Source organism: Typopeltis vanoorti, chromosome 13 (assembly GCF_054136105.1).
Source record: "Typopeltis vanoorti isolate ZY-2024b chromosome 13, IOZ_Tvanoo_1.0, whole genome shotgun sequence".
Lineage (NCBI taxonomy): Eukaryota > Metazoa > Arthropoda > Arachnida > Uropygi > Thelyphonidae > Typopeltis > Typopeltis vanoorti.
This window is the reverse complement of record NC_143561.1, coordinates 109,643,497-109,666,306: the sequence shown is the minus strand read 5'-3', so window position 1 is coordinate 109,666,306 and position 22,810 is coordinate 109,643,497. Positions and strand designations below refer to the sequence as shown.

General features: G+C 35.5%; 1 protein-coding gene across 2 annotated transcripts in view; it reads right to left on the bottom strand.

Moving 5' to 3' along the window:
- The window catches only part of LOC150100465 (26S proteasome non-ATPase regulatory subunit 11-like), a 237,046-nt gene that overhangs the window by 21,660 nt on the left and 192,576 nt on the right, over positions 1-22,810 (bottom strand). For both annotated transcript variants that reach the window (XR_016549277.1, XM_090403074.1), the window contains exons 10-11: positions 18,995-19,030; positions 32-83 (exon numbers count right to left, since the gene is read on the bottom strand). Coding sequence is in view for 1 of the 2 variants with exons in the window: in XM_090403074.1 (XP_090259200.1) it covers positions 32-83; positions 18,995-19,030 (88 nt within the window). In the remaining variant the exon portion in view is untranslated. The remainder of the gene's footprint in view (positions 1-31; positions 84-18,994; positions 19,031-22,810) is intronic.

The following is a 22,810-nucleotide window of genomic DNA, read 5'->3' as shown; positions in this document are numbered from 1 at the left end:
TTCTGCAAATAATTAATTAAAATGTATTTACCATTCAGTTTCTTATCCAAGATCATTTGTGATAGTTTCTTTTCAACTACTGGCTGAAAAACAAATTGAAAATAATGTTATTTAAATTACATGTATTACATTCTTTAACATTTTATTAAAAATGAATATACAATAATTATTACTGCATGGGAATCTCCATGGAGTCTGAAGACTCATCGTTGTCTACCATGATGAGTCTTCAGACTCATCATGGTAGACAACTATCAACACAATACCTATTTTACCTCTCAATGAACACATTCACTGACAAAGCGTTCACAACAAACCTTGGAAACAAATTCTATTCATTCACCAAAAAATCTAGTCAAGCCTTTACTAACCAACTCTTATTAAATTTTCAAGTAAGATCTCCAATCAAATGTTGAAAAAGTTCCTCTGCATTAATCCTATACTTTTAGTAACTTAAATTTTTTCATCATATCCTTTCTTTTTTTTCCTATAAACTAATTTCTGCAACCCCCAATTCCTCAATCTATCTTTGTAAGCAACACTCTAAAGATCACTCATCTTGGTCACTTGGCTGTGGATTTTCTTCATGACTTCCTTGATCCCAGGTAACCAGACCTGTACACAGTAATCCAGATGTGGCTATACAACCCAAAGCTTTATAAAGAGGAATAACTTCATTATCCCTCCTTGTTAATATGTTCTTTAATAATCAAGTAATCCTATGATCTAACCTACCATGGGCACTTTTGCAATATGTCCTCTGAACTATGAACTCACTATACGCCATCCGACCCAAAATCTCCAGCTACAATTTCATGGAGTACAGATTATCAGTTTAGTACAAAGTTTGTAATCTTTTCATCTCAAAATGCATAACTTTCCACTTTTCCACACACTGAACTGGCACCTAGTGCCTTATATCCATAGTCAGCCTATTTAAATGGTACTGCAGTGTATTTACGTTGCTTTCATTAACTATTATACTATCCAATTTTGCATCATCAGCAAACAACAACTGAATATTTCTCTTTAAATCATTTCCTATATCACTGATGTACATATTAAATAGCAGTGGTCTATTCTCTGTCATGAACTACTAGTCACTGTCTTATGGATTCTGCTCCTCTATATTGTACTTTTTGGTATCTGTCTATCAGTCACCCTTGTATCTATACTTACTACTAGTTCCATATCCATTCCCATTTGCTCCCATTAGTGTAACTGAGTGCCACATGGGATCCTGTCAAACACTTGCAAAATCTAGTGTTATCGTCTTGCAGCCACTCCTTTATCCAACTGTACTAAACTGATTTACTAAAGTAAATCACTAACTCATATTTTTATTCCCCCATTCTGAAATCTGCCTTTAACCAACTTAATACCAGATTATTCTCAACCACCCAGCCAACAACCTTGACCTTTTCTTAAGCAGTTCTCCTCTTGATAACTCAGGTATTAATAAAAGTTTCCCTTACTATGGAATGTTCTTCATTCAGCCATTATCAAGTCTCATGTCCTTTGTTAAATCAGGGCTCCAGAAATACAACTTAAATCTACTAGCTACAAAAAAATTTTACTTATCAAAGTTATTGGTCTGATTTATATAAATATCACAGCGCATTTACATAATGGATTCATATGGCCTCAACAGTATGTCTTATCTTGCTTGCAAAATTTTTAGGCCACAAGACCTATAGTACACTAGTGGTGTGTGCGTGTGCAAGAGGAATAGAAGAAAGGAGGAGTCTGTTCACATTTTGCTTGAACAGCTGAGGGTTGTAATCTTTGGGGAAGGCAGAGTAGGAGAGACTGTTCCAAAGGACAGAAGTAGATGGAATAAAAGAGGAGGCAGCGAAGTTGGTTCAGTGAGTTTTAAGATGGACTGTAAAAAGGTGTTGGCTAGCAATGACTCTGTTTTAATGATTTTGGAGGAATAATAAAGAGCCAATTCAGCTGTCCATGAAAGTATCTGTAGAAGGAACAAGGCAGAAACTGAATGTCTAAGAGAGAGGGATCATTAATTAGCCGAATTGTCCTCTTCTGGATAGAATCAAGCAATTTTAGAGAGGATTTTGGTGCACTACCCCAAATATGGAAGCAATATTCCATGGCTGGGCAGATTTGGGTTTTGTATAGAGTTAGCAGCTGTGAAGTAGTGTCTTATGTGAAAAAGTACACCAAGTTTTTTTGGCAGCTGTAGTTGAAATATGGTTGTGTCAGGAAAGATTGGAGATGCAAGTAAGTTCAAGAAGAGAAATCTGATCGTGTTTAGATATCTCAGTATCAGACAGAATTGAGTTTTGGTGGCATTGAAGTTTACAAAGTTGACCTTGCCCACTGGGATATAGCTGGAGATCTGAGATCAGCACCCTAGTCATGGTAGATCTTGAGGATTCTAATACTTCAGCACTAACAGAGTTGCTGAATGAAAAGGAGGAATGGAGTATACTATCATCAGTAAAACTATGGATAAGATTGGAAGTCTGTGAGAGCAGGTTGTTTATATACAAAAGGAAGAGAATGGGTGAAAGAACAGAACCCTGGTGTACTCCTAGCATTGGTGGGGAAATCTGAGGGATAAGCCATTCCCCCCGTAACACATAGTTAGTGACCATTGAGAAAGTTGGTGATCCAATTGCAGAGAAGGCAGACCATAGGATGGCTGTTTGGTGAGTAGGCCCCTGTGCCAAACATGATCAAATGCCTTTGAAATGTTGAGGGCAACCGTGCGAGTTTCTCCAAATTTCTCCATTGAGTCCATAAGTGGGTGGTGAAAGCAAGATCAGCTGTAGATCACGAGTGGCAGAATCTGACTGCTGGTCACTGATTAGTTGGTATGTTTCTAGATGGCTCAAGAGTTGGTTGTTGATGACCTTCTCCATAATTTTTGAGAGAAAGAAGTGAGAGCAATTGGACTGTAGTTCGTTGGTTGACTTTTACTACATGCTTCCTAAAGCTATGAACCACTCATACCACTCTTTCACCAAATATGTCGAAAATATTTCTTCATTATCATCAAAATATTTCCTGAAATGTTTACCCAAAATCTTAATTTCTTCTTTCCCCATATCTTCCAGATCTTCAGGCCATGTAAATGTACCAAATACTGAGATAGCTTTGGTAAATGCTGATTTATTATCACTAAATCTTTTTTTCCGCCCCAAATACATTATTCCTTCAGCTACTAGTATTTTTCATTCCACATTTTGAATAGCTCTTGGCATGCATTATCTGAATACCGTCATGTACACTTACACTATTTATGTAATATAAAAATTTTATCTCAAAAGGTTGTGGAGCTTTTCTCATTTATTTCAGTGCATTCAAGGTACTGTCCACATGGTATTTCGTTTGTCTTATTAAGTTTTCCCTTCGAAAAATAAGTGGTAGCTATTTGAATAAAGTTCAAAAATCTAAAATAAATGAATTCTTATGGCAAAGAATTATGTTTCATTTTCTTTAACAGGCCTTTTGATATTGCAGCATGATCTCTTTTCCAATGCATATTTCCTCCAAATGCATTACCATTGTAGAGTAGTTGTTAACAAGTACAGTCAGTTCTCCCACTCTGTTAGACACCCACCTTGAATGCAGATACTTGAACTTCAGGATTTTTGTTTGTAACATGGCTGCTACTTTTCCCAATTCTTTCAGTCTTTTTTGTGAATTCTGGTAAAAGGTATATAATTTTTTAACTACTGTTTCTATTTCAGAAACAAAGGGAACAGCTCTGATAAAATTTAAAACAGCTAGATTTAAATTATGTGCAATACAATGGGGAGTGTTGATATAAGATCTGGCACATCTTTCTTTAATTTTGCCACTAGCCTTTTTTTATTTTTTTTAAGCATACCTCCTGCTCCATCTGTTCCAATGCCAAATGACCAATTACCAGCCTTCCATGGCAAGAATAACTTATTCATTTCACTCTCTAATATATATCAAAGTACCTGGAAGCTGTTTACTTTTGATGAAGAACTATGGACACAAATGCTTCTTTCAGTTTCTAATTTTATAGAATATCTGTAGAAGCAGCTAAAAGAAGACTCACTCTACTCGAGTCTGATTTTCTGAACCAATTCTTGTTTAATGACATTATCAATAACTGACACAAATTCTTTACATTTCATGTCATTCTGGTACTGCTCTACTGGACCTGTATCTATATCATGCTTACTTAGCAGAGACTATTAAGTCTTAGAGATCAGTAAATGGTTTATTGAATTTGGCTACATAATAGGCTGTATTAAAAAAACACTTAAGGTATTCAAACATTTTAGGATCTATATTCCTTTGGCAAGCAGCTAGAGATCTGTTTTCTGAGTGATTTATGGCCATGTCTATGTCACAGCATTTTTGTGATAACTGGGTACCTCATGAAACCTAAATGTCTCCAACTTTGAAAGGTCCTCAAAAAGCCTGTAGAAATCTAAAATTACTGTCAGCAGACCCATGATATTTTTTACAGGCATTACAAAATGCAGATTTGTTCTTGGAAAGCATGTCTCACCTGATTGTTTTACTTGATGGAAAAACAGAACTCTTTCATCCATTTGCAGGTACTAGAAAATCCCTGCAATTTACCTTCAGTTTTTCTTCGTTTCACAAAACTTTAGTGTACTTTGATTTCTTTCACTTGTTATTAATAATGAAGGGCGGATTTATATAAATCATCCATGAACAATAATAGGAAAGAAATAATAAAATTCAGGAAAACAACAAGACAATAGCACTCACCTTGGCAGACTTGCTTTTCACGATGTACTCAGTCACATCGTGAATAACTGTATTTTTTAAATAACAGTGTTTAAAAAAAGAATGATATAATCACGTAATCACAAGAAAGATATTTATTTAACCAAATATTTCGGTCTGGAAATAGCAGACCATCGTCGGTGGTATTACAAGAACAGTTTAAAAAAATATACAAGCTAGAATACTAACAATAGATCGTTGAACCGACGATGGTCTGCTATTTCCAGACCGAAATATTTGGTTAAATAAATATCTTTCTTGTGATTACGTGATTATATCATTCAGTCTTATGTCGCAAGTATCCTTAAAACAACAAGTGTTTAAAAAAAGCCCTGCTATTATGCAAAATATTCATTTATTTAATTATGCTAAGTTAATTCATGTTGTGAATTGTGAAAATAAGCTTGGGATATTACTATATCAAAATTTTGTATTGATATACTACACAATTAAATTCTGCCAGTTTTGTGTTTATAATTACAAGATTATTTTTAATGAAATTATTTAGTGAAAAAAAGCACCTTTTTTAAAAAATAATACTGTCTATTACATATCTCATGCATATTGAATACACGTGTAAAGCTAATATTGAACTAAATTAATGCACATTTGATTATAAAATCAATTTATTGAACACGATAACTATTATTTAATTTTAATGAATTCATGATATAAAAAAATTTATTTGTTTTGCTTGAAGTGTGTGAGATTTACTGTTTCAAGTAAAGTGGCATACTAGCACGTAATGGCAGCTCATTTCTACTGCTTCATGACTGAAATGAAAACTGGAAGTATGATGTGTAAGGAACATGCACCAAGTGAAAAGAATACTACGATACACATGGGAGAGAATTAGGGAATTTCTGGAATTCAATATTGGATATTACGAAGTTTGTCGTATGGAAAGAAATATGTTTAAAAGTTATCGATTGTTAGGTTATGACAATGACTGTTAATTTTTTTTAATTAAATAAAGATGCTAACACCTGGTTGGAAATAACATTTCTTTGATAAATTTGGTAGCTGCTGCTCGTGAACAAATAATTTGACAATAAATGAGATGTTTTAAAATGAAAAAAAAATAATAATAATAATTATGCAAAGAATAATATATTTTGAATGCAATTAGGACTGTAAAAATTCACTCACCAGTGGTGAGTGGATTTCTGGATCCCTAATTATAATGGGGTACCAAAAGCCATCTACAATCTCCCCTTTCCATGTTCAAATTACTGTTTTTGTTCTCCTGATGCAGATAACTTCTACAGAGGAATAATAGAAATAATTTTTAAGTGGAATGAAGATCCACTTCTTCCATTTCATTCAAAATAGCAAATTACTAGGCCAAACTCTAGCTTCACACTGAGCCTACATTGCACTGCAGCTGCAAAAACAAAATCAGCAGCAAATCAAAACTGATTTGCTGCTGAGACAAATGCAGAAAACTTATCTCCTGTTCAAATCACAGGCAAGTCTTCTGATTCCTTGCAAGGAAGATTAGGTGCACCTTCTGTCCCCCCATATCCAGATCCATTTTGGGTGATGTTACCATTGTAACATCACCTCATAATAAGGTAAGATCTCCTGGTATCATTTTTTACTACCGTTCCTGCATAGCTGACCCAAGAAAATTTCACAATATCAAGGATAATCCATGCCTCCTCTAGTCTTTTGTTCAGAAAGAAATCAGAAAAGTACAGAAGAAGTCAAACACCAACAAGGCTTCTAGTCCTCGTGACTTCCAATTTCTTCTTAAAACTTGTGATCCAGAATTAACACCTGTCCTATAGTGTTTTCAATCTTTCTTACTTGTCCAGCATATGTCTTACAGCATGTTCAATACATTAAAAAAAAAAAAGTGGGTGGGGGGGGTGATAAAAGTGGAGGTGGTGCTACCTTGCCACAATAGGAGCAGAGAGTCAATGAGAAGGGTTAAAAAATATATATATATATTAGTGGGATTATGCTACAAGAAAAACTGACAAGGCTAGGGATCGTGGTGTAATGGTGGATAGGAATTTGAAGTTTAAAGATCACATAGCAAAAGTTGCAAATACAACTAAGATGTTGAAGTGAACCTTGACATGTAGGGATAAGAAAATCATTTTGCCTCTTTTGGCCTTGATAAGACCAGACCTGGATTGCAGTGTGCATATTTGGTCTCTCAGGTTCCAAGGGTGCAAAGAAGAGGTACAAAGATTATATCCAGATTATGGGATTTAAATTATGAGGACAGATTGTATGTGGATTACAGACAATGGTTATAACAGGAGAAAGAGGGAGTGATATGATAGAGGTCTATACACTTCTGAATGGATGTTATAGAATATCATCTGATGAAATTTTTCGCTATATATATGGAAGGTGAGGAGAGAACACAGGGCATCCATGGAAGTAAGTTTGTTCGCAGTCAAGAAAGGGATAAGAGCTAGGTTTTTCTCTCACAGAGCAGTGAGTGAGTGTAATAGTTTGCCTTTAGCGGTAGTAAGTGCATCTAGTGTGAATGAATTTAAGAGAAGATATGACAGCTGATTTGGGTGATTCATTTATAGCCTTCCTCGATGAGTCCTTGACTTCCTGAAGATCTCAGATAATAATAAGGATTTTTTTCGTGCAGACATCTTTACTAATACAGACTTTTAAATTTAACTATTGAAATTGATGATTTTTTTTGTATGATTTCTTCGGTTGTTTGGTATGAATTTACTGTTTGTCTTGTATCTAACTGTGCTTGTATTCATCATGGCAGCAGCCAGAACTGTCATACAGTTCCACCATTTAAAGACTACATTATTCATAACATGGTCAAAAATTATACATGCCACATGTGTGATTATGAATTATTATAAATTATAGATGATAAATGTAGCAGGTGAGGAATGTGTATGTATTAAATGTAAGCAGTGAAAAGCACTACGGTGAACTCGAGTCTTGGACTTTAGTAGCAGTTGAGCTGGCATGTTAGAAACAGCGAGTGTCAACTTGCAGAACCAGTAGCATGTTTGAAGGTGAACAGAATGAAATCATTCTATGGATTTGACAATAGACAATGTGGCAGAGAGAGATGTCTGACAGATGTCTGTGATTGTGTGAGTGACTGTCAGGTAAAAGTGGAATGTGCAGAAAGAAAAACAGAACGGCTGAGAAAGGAAATGAAAAGCATGAAGAGACTAGAGAGGCTAGTGCAAGGAGTACAAGGCAAAAGAACAGGAAAGACAGAGAAAGAGAGTAAACCAAAAAAAGGCGAGAAAGACAGGAAAAGAAAGGAATGAAGAAAGTTGAGAGAGAAGGAGCAAAGATAGAAGAGACGGGGTAAAAGTGGGAGGAGGAGAGAGAGAGTGAAGCAGAAGGGTTGGCGATGCCAGTGAGAGAAGTATGAATAAAACTGTAAGGGGTGTCAAGTATGGAGAGGTGATGTAAAAACACAAAAGAGATAATAGTGATGGTTAGTACAAATGACCTGAGAGATAATGTGAATCATATAGCAAGCATCTGGATTGATATTAAGGATTGTGGAGCAGAAATAGGTGAGTGGGTTGCGTCAGTATAACACAGAGTGGAGTAAAAGAGCACTGATAATGAATGATAGCGAGAACACACAGGAGGAGAGTTTTGAATATATGAATGCTTGAAGTACATTTGAAAACAGAAGGGAGCTATATGGAAGAGATGGATTACATTTCAACACAGAAGGATGTAGGCATTTTGAGAGGTTGTTTTTTGGCAAATGATGTGTCAGGACAGGCAAACTAGAACTATAAGGATGGACGGTAGCAAATAGTGTCTTGAGAAATGAGAGGATGTATACTATATTGCAAAGTCTGCAGAGAGTAGTAATGGCTATGAGCACAAATGCCAAGAGCATTAAGAACAAAGGGAATGGCTTTGTGGCATTGATTGATTCAGTCTCTCAAAAGATTGTTGGTATTTCTGAAACATGGTTCTGATAGAAACTGAAGGATATATTTAGAGCAGATTTTTACACTAATACTAGATAGATAGACAGAGAGAGAGAGAGAGAGAGAAGAAAAAAAAAGAGTAATCCGATCATCAGGTCCACATTTTATTTACAGATTTTAGAAAAGCATATGATAGCATCCATAGAAAAGGCCTTTTGGAAGTATTAGATGAACTGGGAATACCTAATAAGATATGTTTCATTAATATTTACACCACTGACAGCTGATTAATTAGTTAGATTAACCTAATTAGATGACAGTTAATTAGATTTGAACCTTTTGATATTAAGACAGGATTGAAGCAAGGAGATGCACTTTCATCCATCCTTTTTAATTTTCATATGCAGATGAAATATGCTTAGTTGGAAAAAAATGCTTAAGACATTAGAATAACATTCAGAAAACTCAAAACTTCTGATGAAAAACTAGGCTTATAAATCAACCATGATTAAACTGAACATTTAAACATATATAGACATCACATTCGGGGGGGGGGGGGGGGGAAATTGTCACTGTTAACCTGAAATTTAAACATGCTGCTTCCTTCAAATATTTTGGAACAGTTTATTCGAGATAATAACATTAGTAGAGAAACACAAGCTAGAATATATGCCTCCAATAGATCGTATCATTCCTCACATCATTTACTATCTTTCAAAATTCTGTCAAAGTTAAAAGAGAAATATACAAGACAATCATTGGATTTGTTTTATATGGTGTAGAAACTTAGAGCATAACAGACCAAGATGCAAAAGCTTCCAGATTGTTTAAAATACAAGCTCACACAGTTCTTGATCATGCCTTCTCCTCCATTCACCTGTTGTATTATTTCTTGCAGGTCAGTAGACTTTTCTGAGGATTTTATTTTATGAAGCCTGATGGAAATTGACCTAGAAAAAGACAGTGCCAGGAGAATAACATCCAAAAAAACTTAGCTGAGATGGGAATCCTGGACTGCACTGAAAGAGCTGAAGACAGACGGAATGGAAGAAGCTGGCACTTGTGAAGAACCTTAGAGATTCAGCAAGATAAGGAAGAAGAATAGCATATTTTGGCAGGACAGGCAAGTTAAACAGAGTGGTGGAGTGTTATTCATGGTAAGAGATGAATTGTATTCTCTCAAGGTAGAGAATCAGAGAGGAAATGAAACTAATGGCTTTGAGAGTATATGGAATGAGGTAGAAGTGGATAAACAAGATATTTAATGGAATGCATATAGATGGTGATGAGCAGGAAACATTTTTACTACTACTCCTTGGCATTATAGTCCATTTAGGACCTGGGCCTATCTCAGGATAGCCTTCCATTCTTCACGATTCTGTGCCTTGCTCCTCCAGTTCTTTACTCTCATTTTCTTTAAATCATCCTCCACATCGTCAAGCCATCTCCTTTTTGGTCGTCCTCTGGGCCTAGATCCACCTGGTCCAGACATGAAGACCTTTTTTCATCCCCCATTCGCTGAACATGTCCTAGCCATCTCAGTCTTCTCACCTTTATTTCAGTAATAATATCCACTTTATTGAATTTCTCCATTATTTTTGTTATTCCTCACTCTCCGAAGTCCATTCTCATTAACTGGGCCAAAGATCTTTCTTAATACCTTTCGTTCCCAAATTTGTAATCAGTTTTGATCTCTCTGAATCATTGTCCATGTTTCGCAGCCATACAAAAGCACAGGTTTGAGGAGTACTTTATATAGCTGGATTTTACTTTTTATCGAAATCAAATTAGATTTTAATAATGGCTGAATACTATAATAAGTTCTATTTGCAGCAGCTATTCTATAAGTAATTTCAACTGACATAGCATTACTTTCTGTTATTACTGAACCCAAATATTTGAACTGCTGGACTTGTTCAAAGGTTTCTTCATCTACTGTGAAACTTTGGCTGTTTCCCAATTTTTGTTTATCTCTGGCAACAATTAAGTATTTTGTTTTAGTTTTGTTTGTTGTCCCATTTTCCTTACCTCCTCTCTCATTTGTCTATAACCTTCTCTAAGGCTTCTCTCAGTCCTTGCAATACAGTCCACATCATCCGCAAAAGCTGTAGACTTCTATTCATAATAGTTCCACCTCTGTTTATAATTACATTTCATATTACCCTTTCAAGGCATAGGTTGAAAAGCATTGTCGATAGTTGATCTCCTTGTCATAATCCTTTGGTAATTCTGAACTCAGGTGTGAGTTCACCCTGTATTTGCACTCTACCCATGGTATTTCTGAGTGTCATTTTAACTAATCTTATCAGTTTAGGTGGAATTTGGAATTCCTTCATGACTTTAAATAGCTTATCTCTATTGATGTTATCATAGGCTTGTTTGTATTTCCGAGTGTCATTTTAACTAATCTTATCAGTTTAGGTGGAATTTGGAATTCCTTCATGACTTTAAATAGCTTATCTCTATTGATGTTATCATAGGCTTGTTTAAAGTCCACAAACAAATGGTGCAGATTGATCCTGAACTCATAGCATTTCTCCATTATTGTTCGTACTGTAAAGATCTGGTCTGTTGTTGATCTATCATACCTAAAGCCACATTGGTAGTCACCCACTGTTTTTTCTATAAAGGGTTCCAATCTAGTTTCCAGTACCCTTGCAAATATTTTGCAAATTACTGCTAACAGTGATATTCCTCTATAATTTTGGCACAGAGACTTGTCATTTTTCTTATGTATAGGAACGATAATAGCAGTGTCCCATTCAGTAGGCATAGATTCAGTTTCCCATACCTCTGACAAGCACTTATGTATTTTGATTAATAGTGATTGCCCACTGTATTTTAACAGCTCGAGTGGTATTCCATCTTTACCAGGTGCTTTATTATTTTTCATTCTCTTTAGGGCTAATTCCACCTCGTTTAATTCTGGTGATTCCTCTGTCTCAGCTTTTCCCATACTTGCCAGGGGTTCGTTAAACTCGTCTTCTTCTGGAACGTTATTTTCCAAGCTTGTTTTGTCCTGAAGGAGATCTTCAAAATATTCTGCCCACCTTTTCAAAATGTCCTCCTTTCCACTGAGCAGGAAACATTTAGACAAATTAATTTGGTAAATGCAAAGCAAGTGATTATTATGGGGCAGAGGAAGTAGCAAACTTCCTCTGCCTCATAATAATCACTCACTTTGCATTTACCAAAATTAATTTCTCTAAATGTTTAAAAAGTACACTAAAGGAAATGAATATGAGACTTCTTAGGGACAACTGTCAGACAGTTGTCCCTAAGAAGTAATCAACAGTAATTATCCCAGTACCGAATCTTGTAGAATTCCACCATTTGCTGAATATCTCCTTCTAATCCTGTGAAACTATCATTGACATCAAGATTGAACAGTAATCGTCCCAGTACAGAATCTTGTAGAAATGCACTTGTAACCTACCTTCCTACTACCTGATACTGCTTCCCTCCTATACAACTCTGATGTCTCTCAGAAAGCCAGGAAACATGAGGATGAAGAGTTTTGGACTTAGTCACAGCAGAAGGAATTTATGTGGAATTATAAGACAGGCAACAATGACAGAAGCATCATCAAATTCCTGCCATGTACCCTCAAGGGGTGTACAGGATATGATAGTACTACATGAAAAATTTACATGATTACTAATTCCTATCTACAATTTTTCTCCAAATCAGTCTGTTAGTTGTCAAGACTCCAACATTATCAGAAGTTACCATTACCACATTACCAACATATAGTGGCCATAATTGTGGAGACCTTTTGGAAAAAGTGTATTTTTGAGGTTTGATGGCTCATAACACCACTTTTTGTTTTAGTAATATCATAACATTATATATCAATGGAAAGATAATTTAATCAAGAATGTAATGCAATAACTTTTATGAAGAATTTTTTATTAGAACAGCAGTTATAAAGAAAAGTGAAACACATAGAAAAAATTAGATATACAAAAATTCTCACAATGCGAGTAAATACTTAGTTGGGTAACCTTTAGCGTTAATTACGGCCTTACAATGCCTTCCCATGGAGTGAACCAAGTTTTTTAGTTCTGCAGCTATTATAATGTGAAACCAAGATTGAATTATTGCTTCTATCAATTGGGTTTTATTACTGGGTTAGACCTATAAATGATCGAACTAAAATGCTCCCAAATTTCTACCCTAAAGTATCCTACCTGGGGCCAAGCCTAAAAATAATATCATTTAATATTGAAGGTTTCTCCAGTGTCAAGCAAGATCTCATTGCAAATATTTGCAGAGATAATGACTGCGATGTGCTCTGCCTGCAAGAAACTCGCAGAGGAGAAGGTGCTGCAAGACCTTACATCCATGGCATGAAACTCAAAGAAATACCCCACGACAAATATGGCAGTGCAACAAAAGAGAACTTGATCCCATCGTCCATTGACTCAATGAACAACAGAAACATTGAGATTATTACGATCACATTTAAAAATATCTCAATCACCTCAGTCTATAAACCACCAGAAGAAGCTTTCTCCTTCCCTGACATCCTCCTCAATAATAATGCATACATGACTAATGTTGTATTAGGTGACTTTAACATCCATAGTGTTAACTGGGATTACGATGGAGAACTTGTTGAAAAATGGGCTGAAAACCTTTCTCTAAACCTGATACATAATCCAAAACTCCCTGCATCTTTCAACAGTGGCAGATGGAAGCGAGGCTATAACCCTGACCTCATATTTGTTAGCTCAAAAATATCCAGCATCTGTGTTATAAAGGTTTTAAATCCAATTCCACATACTCAACACAGACCTATAATGCTTCAATTCAACCCAGCAGTTATGCTGACTTTTGATCCCACTTGATCGCTCCAAAGAAGAAGTCCCTCCAAGACCTCAAGAGTATCCAGAATTCATAAAAATACTGAGGAAAATCTCCACCAAACACATCCCCGAGGATGACGCACAAACTACATTCCAGGCCTTTCCAGTGACATACAAGCCCAGTATGCTGATTACTTAAAACCTTACAACACCAACCCCTTCTCAGAAGAGACCATCCAAGCAGGAGAAAAATTATGCTCCACGATGGCAGAGGAAAGGCGTTCCTCATGGAAAAAAGAAATAGAAGCCCTTGATATGACCCATAGTAGCAGAAAGGCATGGAACTTTATCAACAGAATTAGGAAGGATTTCACTAAGCCATATCAGCATCCGCAGGTAACAGCTAAACAAATTGCTCACCAGCTGAATGGAAAATTCACTAAAAAAACACACAAAAAATAAGATATTTAGAACCAAGTGAGGAACAAAATATGATTAACTCAGATTTCACCATCACTGAACTCAACACTGTCATAAACCTATTAAAACCTAGAAAATCTGCAGGCCTTGATGATGTCTGTAATGAACAGATTAAACATTTTGGAACCAGGACTAAAGAGCATTTATTAAACCTATACAACACTTGCCTCAGATAAGGATACCAACTATCTGGAGGCATGTCAAAGTGGTGGCCATTCTGAAACCAGGGAAAACTCCAACTGAAGCAAAAAATTGCAGACCTATATCACTACTCAGCAAACTCTTTAAACTCTATGAACGATTAATTTTGAATAGGCTACAACCCCATCTTATTGCTGAGCAGGCTGGCTTTAGACCAGGCAAATTCTCAACCTCACTCAATATATAGAAAATGGTTAAGAGCAAAAACTAGCCACAGGAGTAGCTTTGTAGACCTAACTACAGCATATGATACCATAAACAATCTCACACTCAGAAATAAAATATACAGAATAACAAGAGACTATCGCCTTATCCTCCTGAATCCAGTAACTCTTGGAAAACACACTTTTACGTGGACCTTGGGGGTAGGAAGAGCCACTGGCACCACCAAAAAAATAGCCTCCCCCAGGGAAGTGTGTTATCACCATTACTTTTCAACATCAATCAACTAAAACCAAACCCCTTGAAAACCCAGACTGGTCTTTTCCACCTTAACAATAAGGAAGCCAACAGGAACCTACAGATTTCTTGGGAAAGCTCTAATATAGAACATTCCTGGAACCCAATCTACCTTGGTGTGACTCTCGATCGCACCCTCTCATATAAAACCCACATAGAAAAAACAAAGGCAAAAGTGAATGCAAGAAACAACATACTAAGAAAGCTTACCTCCTCCAAATGGGGAGCAGATACTAGCACACTGAGATCTTCTGCCTTGGCCCTTTGCATATTCTTCTGCTGAATATGCCTGCCTAATATGGTCCAGATTCTGCCATGCTGAAAAACTTGATCGAGCATTGAATGAAAGCTGCCGCTTAATTACAGGATGCCTGAAACCAACACCACAAAAAGACCTGTAAACTTGGGCTGGTATTGCATCCCCTTCAATTTGAAGATCTGCATTCTCAGATGATGAAAGAAGCAGACAAATAAATGATGAACGCCCCCACTATTCGGCCAGACCGCAGTGCCCCAAAGACTAAGATCCCGACATCTTCCTGACAACTGTTGAACCACCTAAAAACCTCCCAGACACAACACTTCAACAATGGCTTACATTATATCCTGAAAATAATACTGGTATTCGAACAGCCGAACATCTTCCACGTGGTGCCCACTTGGACTGGAATACTTGGAAAAGCCTCAACAGACTCCGGACGACAGGATGCTGCAAACAAAACCTCATCAAATGGGGCTACCTCACTTGCCCAGACAATTCTGAGTGCTGGACAACCCAGTCCATGGAACACCTTCTTTCTTGTCCCTTTGTTCCATCACCTTGTGCAAAAGAGGATCTTATATCCTGCACAGAAAGAGCAGTTGATTGTGCAAGATACTGGAGTAACATCTGACCATATTTATTGTATATAAGTTATGTATAGTTTCCTTTTTTTCATATTTAATTATTATTCCCTGTGTAATTCACCTACCAAATCTAAGCTGATCTCATTGTAATGTATCATAATTTGTTGTAAATTATGTTGTACCACTTACTTACTACTGTACTACTTGTGTTTGGATACGAAATAAATAAACTGCTGGGTTGCTTCTGACTAACAAGTTTCTTTAGTCGGCTCCATAGATTTTCAATTGGGTTAATGTCTGGGCTATTCTCAGGCCATTCCAGCAGTGGAATATGATTATCTTGAAACCACTTTTTGCACACAGCAGCAACATGACATGAAGCTGAATCCTGTTGAAATATAAATGTTCATTATCTTGGAAAAGATCACGTGCTCAAGTATTTCATTTATGTATTTTTGGGCATTTATATTCCCATTAATCACGCAAATTCTGCCCACACCTTTTGATGTCATACAACTCCAGATCAAAACACTAAGTAGGTGTTTCACAGTAGGTATAATGCAATCAGATGCAAATCTTCTCTGATTCTTCTCCTTACGTATTTTATGCCATCGCTACCAAACAGGGAGATTTTGGTCTCATCACTCCAAATAACACTGTGACATTGTTCTGCTGTCCAGTTAACATGGGTTTTAGCCCAGTTTAATCTTTTCAAACCTTTGTTTGAGAGATAAAAATGGCTTTTTTCATGGAATTCTAGCATTTAGACCAAATTCCTACAGTCTGCGCCGAACAGTCCTTGCATTCAAATTACATTGTATTGTGCCATTTCATCTTGTATACACCCAGATGATTTTCTTCTGTCACGTAGGCAGTGTCTCTCAATTCTTCTATCATCACTTGTTGTTGTACACCTTTTCCTGCCTTTACCAGTCTGGTTTTGTAGTGACTGAGTCTCCTTATACCTCTTCAAAAATTTAGAAATGCCACCTTTGATTAAGTTTCCACCAATTTTTCTTCTAATTTCTTCATAACTGTAGCCTTGTTCACTTAATAGTACTATTTTACATCGCTTTCTATGTACCAGTCAAATCTTGGCACCATTTCTTTAATTTTATTGTTTCACAAGCTCACTAAATGAAAGAACACAAAAATAACCAACCAACTTGATAGTAATCGCATAACACACTGACAAATGTCCTCCTCTCAGCTCCAATACATGACATCAATAGCTGAATTCTACTGTGATCTTATTGGCTCATTGCCAAAACAAGATGACACCTGATTGGCTCTCTAAATACTCATGCTCATTGGCTACATTCAAATGAAGGAAAGCTACTTCATAGCAACCTAAGCAAGTTGTGCTTCTTTTTTCTGGTTATTTGGCTATAACTTTTAATAGAATAACATAGAATACAGATAACCGAACAAACTTTGTTGCATTACATTCTTGATTAAATTATCATTCCATCGATATATAATTTTATGGTATTACACCAAAAAAAAGTGGTGCTATAAGCCATCAAACCTCAAAAATACACTTTTCCCAAAAGGTTTCCACAATTTTGGCCACTAGTATACATTACCACATTATCAACATTATGACAGAAGCTTGAAGTAATATAGTGGATAAAAGAATTTGAAGGAGAAGAGATGAATAGTGCATGGGAAATACTTGGGGAAGAGAGAGAGAGGCAGAGAACAGTGTGTTCAATCCTGGTAAAGGGTGTTCAGTCCTGGTAAAGCAAGCTATATTCCTGGAGGGAATGAAGAAGATATATTCTGAATGCCACTGCATAAGGATGGTAAAAGAATGGAGGTATCCAACTATAGACCAGTTTATATTTCTTCTGTGACTGTTGAGATTTTGAAAAAATTGGTAAGAATTCATATACAGAATTGGCCAGATGAAGACAATATTGGATCTGTTAAGGGGTGCTGTTGTTTTAGTAATCTGGTTGCCTTTTATAGTGGAGTAACAAGAATAGGGAATGATGGTAAGGCATACATTTATTTGGATTTTGCAAAAGCATTTAACAGGGCACGAGAGAAACTGGTATTAATGTTACAACACGTGGGTTTGGATTGGAATGGTAACTGGCTTTCTGAGAGACATCAGAGTTATATAGGAGGGAAGCAGTATCAGGTAGTAGGAATCAGTGACACCATACTGAGATAGAAGCACAGGGAGTCAACTGCGAGTACTACTCACAATGGACAACACACTATACTCGCTGAATGAGACCGTAGAGTGCTACAAAGGATAATACGTAAAAACCGCCATTTATTGGCTAACATGTTGAATGCAGAGTTCCCGCCATCAACTGGAACACAAATCTGCACATATACATTTTGAACCAAAGCTCACAACATGGGTTTCCATGGTAGGACTGCAATATGCAAGCCATATATTACCTGAACCAACATGCAGCATTGTCTTCAATAGCGCAAAGAGCACGAGCACATATAGTGGGAAGCAGAAGCTTGGAAAGTCGTGTTTGGAGCGATAAATCGTGCCATGCCCTGTACCGAACAGATGGATGGCTGTGGCAGGTGCTCAGAGGACGACACTGTTTTTCATGGTTTGGCCTCCGTCCTCTGTTTGTGGTGCAACGAACATTGAACTTCGAGAGGTATCTGAAAATTCTGGACAATGCAATGCTTCTTATTTTGTGGTGTTTCTACAGAACTGATCATTGTCTTTCAACAAGACAATGTACTGCATCATAAGGCTGTAGCTGTAACTGCATGGTTTGTCACCACACAGCCCTGATCTCAACTCTACTGAACATCTATGGGATGAACTGGTGTGTTGGTTAAGGTGAAGGAACGTCAGTCCAAAAACAGTCCAGGACCTCGTTACATATCTATTAAGAAGAATGGTTCAAAATTCCCATTGATTGCTATTGTATTTATGTCCTACATCTTATTAAGGTAGGCATCATGGCTGTTTTGTTCCTCACACTACAGTATCCATTGACTTCTTTCTAAGTAGTGTATATATACATTGTTATTTGCTTTACAAAAATTTACTTTATATTATTTGCTTTCTGTACCCAACGAATGCATTATAAAGAGGTGTTACCACGTATTTTCTACAACTGAGAATTTGAAACCGAATATTGAGACAAACGTATTTAGTTAGATACTGTGTTTGGTGATGCAATAAAACCTTTTCTTGTACACGCAGCAAAGTGTTTGTGGGTAAGTGGGTTTTATTCTATTCCTGAATAAAAGTGAATCCTATGCATTATATAAGAAGTGGACTGCATTTATAAATTTCCAACAAAAGATTATCATAGCAAAAGACCAAGTTGGCAAAGTTACTTTTCTCTATTAGATATACTCGTAAAGTTACTTCATGCTTTCTTAACTGATGTCTGGATGAAACTGCCTTTCACAATTAATTTTTGATTAACTGCCTTCAATTAAATGATGGCCTACAAACAACGATCTTAATTCATGCTTAAAATTGAAGTACTTATTTTATAATACTAAGTTTAGTATTATAAAATGTGGAAAGTTTAAATGGAAAAAATAACTTACCAGCAGCAGATTTATCGTTTTAGATATGTGAACCAACTGTAAAATAAGACGGATTAAGATGAAGGCACAATATAACATCACAAACTTGCATTTAATATTATATACAGCAATATCACATACATTTCTGAAGAAAGTAAATTTTCTGTTATTAATGAAAGAATGTGAATATGTATCGAAATAATCCCAGAAATACAAAACAAGAACATTCTGCACTTCAGCTAGCAAAATTTCTTTCCTTTAAGCCAAAACATGCATTGTCTTTAAGTTACGTTTCCCCATAATATCAGTCAATCAAAAACAAACACAGCAATAGCATCCATAAACAAAATATCATTCATTACATACTAGCAGAAACACAGTATTATTCTGTCTGATTCAACTGACAGAGTTTTGAAAAGGTTTTGCTTGCAAGACATCCATGGTCTACACCTACTAGATCAGGATGGGAGATGGCAAACAGATGGGTCACAAACGGAAACGGACACTTTCTACACTGCGATTGTGGCAGTGTAGCCCAGACCCATCAGCCATATTGTCAGTGACTGCACTGCATTCTCTTATTCTGCAATTTACATGGATTTTTTTTCTGTTAAACTATGATGCCCTTTTCTGTTTTATGTAATACTTCTAAATGTTTATTCTCTTATCACTTTCTACATGTACATCATTCACAAAATAAATAAAAATAAAAATTTATTATTTTACTTTAATGATGAATTTTTATTTCTGTGTATTTTAATCATTCATACCAGAATGTCTGTCTATCACATAATACATATTGCACTTTTACTATGCTAAATATCATCCTAGATATTAACTATTTAAGATCAGTGTTTGTACTACAACAACAGCTCCATGTCCCAACAAAAAATCCACCTCGGGCATAAACTGCACCTATGCAAATTATAGTGTCCACAATTCAGGAAATTGTGTCTCTGAATATTTTAGAAGTTTAATATAATAATAATAGTACTTTACTATAGCATGTGTGTCTTCTTCTTTTCAGTCATTTTCTGTCCACTGCTGGATGAAGACCTCCTCCAGTTCCTTCCACCTTTCTCTGTTTTTGGCAATGGCTGACCAATTTTTCCCAACAAAATTTGACAATTCATTACTCCACCTTCTTTTAGGATGTGCTCGGTCTCGTTTCTTCTCTTTTGGAATCCAGTTCATTAGTATGGTAGTCCATTGCTCAGATTCTCTTTTGGATAAATGTCAAGCCCATTTCCATTTCAGTCACTTGTGAAGAATGATGTCAGTGATACGAGTCTGGCTTCTTACCCAGGTGGTTCGCTTCTTTTAATGTGGTGCCTAGCATCAGCCTCTCCATTTTTCTTTGAGTTGTTGCTAGTTTATTTGTCAGTGCTTTTGTTAGAGGCCAAGTTTCACAACCATTTTTTCTATTATTATGTTTTTTGGTGTTACAAAATGATTAAACATGATTTTAGTTTTTTCTGTTTATTTTTAGACCAACTTTTCTGCTTTCATGATATAGGTCTTCTGGAGTGTTCGCAACAATTATGATATCATCTGCATATCTCAGGTCTGTTAAGTTTTGTTATTAATTTTTATACCAAGGCCATTTTATATTATTAAATATTTCTTGGAGGACTGCTGGTAAAGAATTTGGGCGATAGAGAGTCTCCTTGCCAGACACCTTTTTCAATTGATATTTTATTGTTACTTGTGTGAAGTTGGATTGTTGCTGTTGTAGTGTGGTATATTTCCTGGAGGAGGTCCATATATTCTCTATGAACTCCATGATTCTGGAATGCTTTGATTATTGCATTAGTTTTGATGGAATCAAATGCTTTTTCATAATCAATAAAGGCTAAACAGAGGCAATTGGGTTTCTTCTGCTTTTTCTATTATTTGTTTTAGTGCATGAATATGTTGTTAATTTGTGTAAAAGCCTTTACAGAATCCTGATTGTTCTGCTGGTTGATTTGAGTCTAGAAGAGAGGTTAACCTGTTTGTTATTACTTTTGTTAGAATTTTTGTTCAGATTAGAGAGAATACTAACTGGTCTATAGTTCTTTACTTCTTTTTTCCCTTTTTTTAAATAATAGTATCAGAGTAGCATTTTTCCAGTTTTCAGGTATCTTCCCCTCTTCTAGGCATATATTTAGTAAGTTTGTGACATGATGAATTATCTTGTTTCCTCCCCATTTAATTAATTTTATGTGAATTAGGGTCTTCACTAGAACATTTTTCATTTGTTTTAATGCTTGTTTTATTTCATCTGAATTGAATGGGAGGATGAATTCTATATGCGATGGAGAAGGGTTATTTATACTTGATTTATCTATTGAAGGATCACTATAGAGTTCTTTATAAAATTCTTCTAGCCTGCTTAGGATTTGTTCTTGGTTCCTTATTGTAGTTCCATTCTTATCTTTTATTGTAGTTATTTGACTTTTGCCAACTGATAAATATTTTCTTAGTATTTTCATATTTTTATTGTTTTCAATTGTATCTTTTATTTTTTTAGTGTTATGAGATCTTATTTCATTTCTCATCTTTTTCCTTATTGTTTTGTATAGTTCTGCATATTCTATTTTAGAAGTTAAATTTTTGTCTTGTTTCATATTTCATCTCTTTTGTAGTAGTTGTAAGGTTTCCTCTGAAAGTTTATGGTCTTTTTGTTGTTTGAATTTGTTGGCTGCTGAGATTATTACTTCTGTTAGGTTTTTGGTCATTTTATTTGTCTTCTTCAAATATGTTTATTAAGTCTTGTTTTTGATTGAATTTTTCTTTGTAATCCTCCTTGTTTTCAATAGGTTTTAAGTCAAAACTTCTTGATTTTGTGTGTGTGTGTGTGTGTTTATAAATAATGAACTATCATCAAATACCTGATGTGTATCCTTGGGGGAGGGGGGGTGTCAGGATATTATGCTAGTACAGTAAAACTGTCAATTATCCATGGTAATTGGGGAATGCTAGAGGCTGGATAACTGAAAACAGTTAACTTAAATTATGTTTTATTGGCTTAAATGCATTAAAAAAAACTAAAAACATAACATAAACATTCTTGTAGTATGGAAATACAAAACTGAACATTTTTAAATTTATTTAGATAGAAAGTATGTGATTTTTGTTTGTTTTCTTTGTAGCATTATTTTATGTTTTATGTCCATGAATGATGCAATGTTATTTCAACTATGCAGTAATGACTTCTGTTATTTTACAAATCCACTTGCACATAAAATTTTAAAATAATAAAATCTGTATGTACTACAGACAACCATGAATAATTGGTGCTTTGCTTTACTACATGATTTCACATCATTACCAACTTCTTATTGACAATTTTTGTGCAAATTAATCTGTTATCCCAATATCATCAGATCTTATATTTCATTCTTCTAAGTTGCTTCTAACTGCATTAAATCTGCCTAGATTTTTGTCTTCCTCTGGATATTTTAACATCCTACCAAACATATTTTACTAACCTTTCTTCCATTCTGTTTAAGTGATCATACCATCTTAGATTAGCTCTGCTCACCTATTCCTGAATGCTAACAATGTCAAGTAACTTACTAATATCATCCTTTTCGATATGGTTTTACTATTGATGCCATCTGTTTACTCCTCTAATTTTTCTCAGAACTCTCATACCTGTGATCTCTGGTCGTTGATGAAGTACTTTATTTCTAACCCAACTCTCAGGATCCATCAGTTACTATTGGTTACTGTTTATTTGTTGTGCAAGTTTAGTATTTGACTAATTTCCATCATATGCTACATAAATTTATTTGGTTCATTTACTACTACACAAGTTCTGAAAATTTGTTTTCCATCTTCACTAAAAATCCT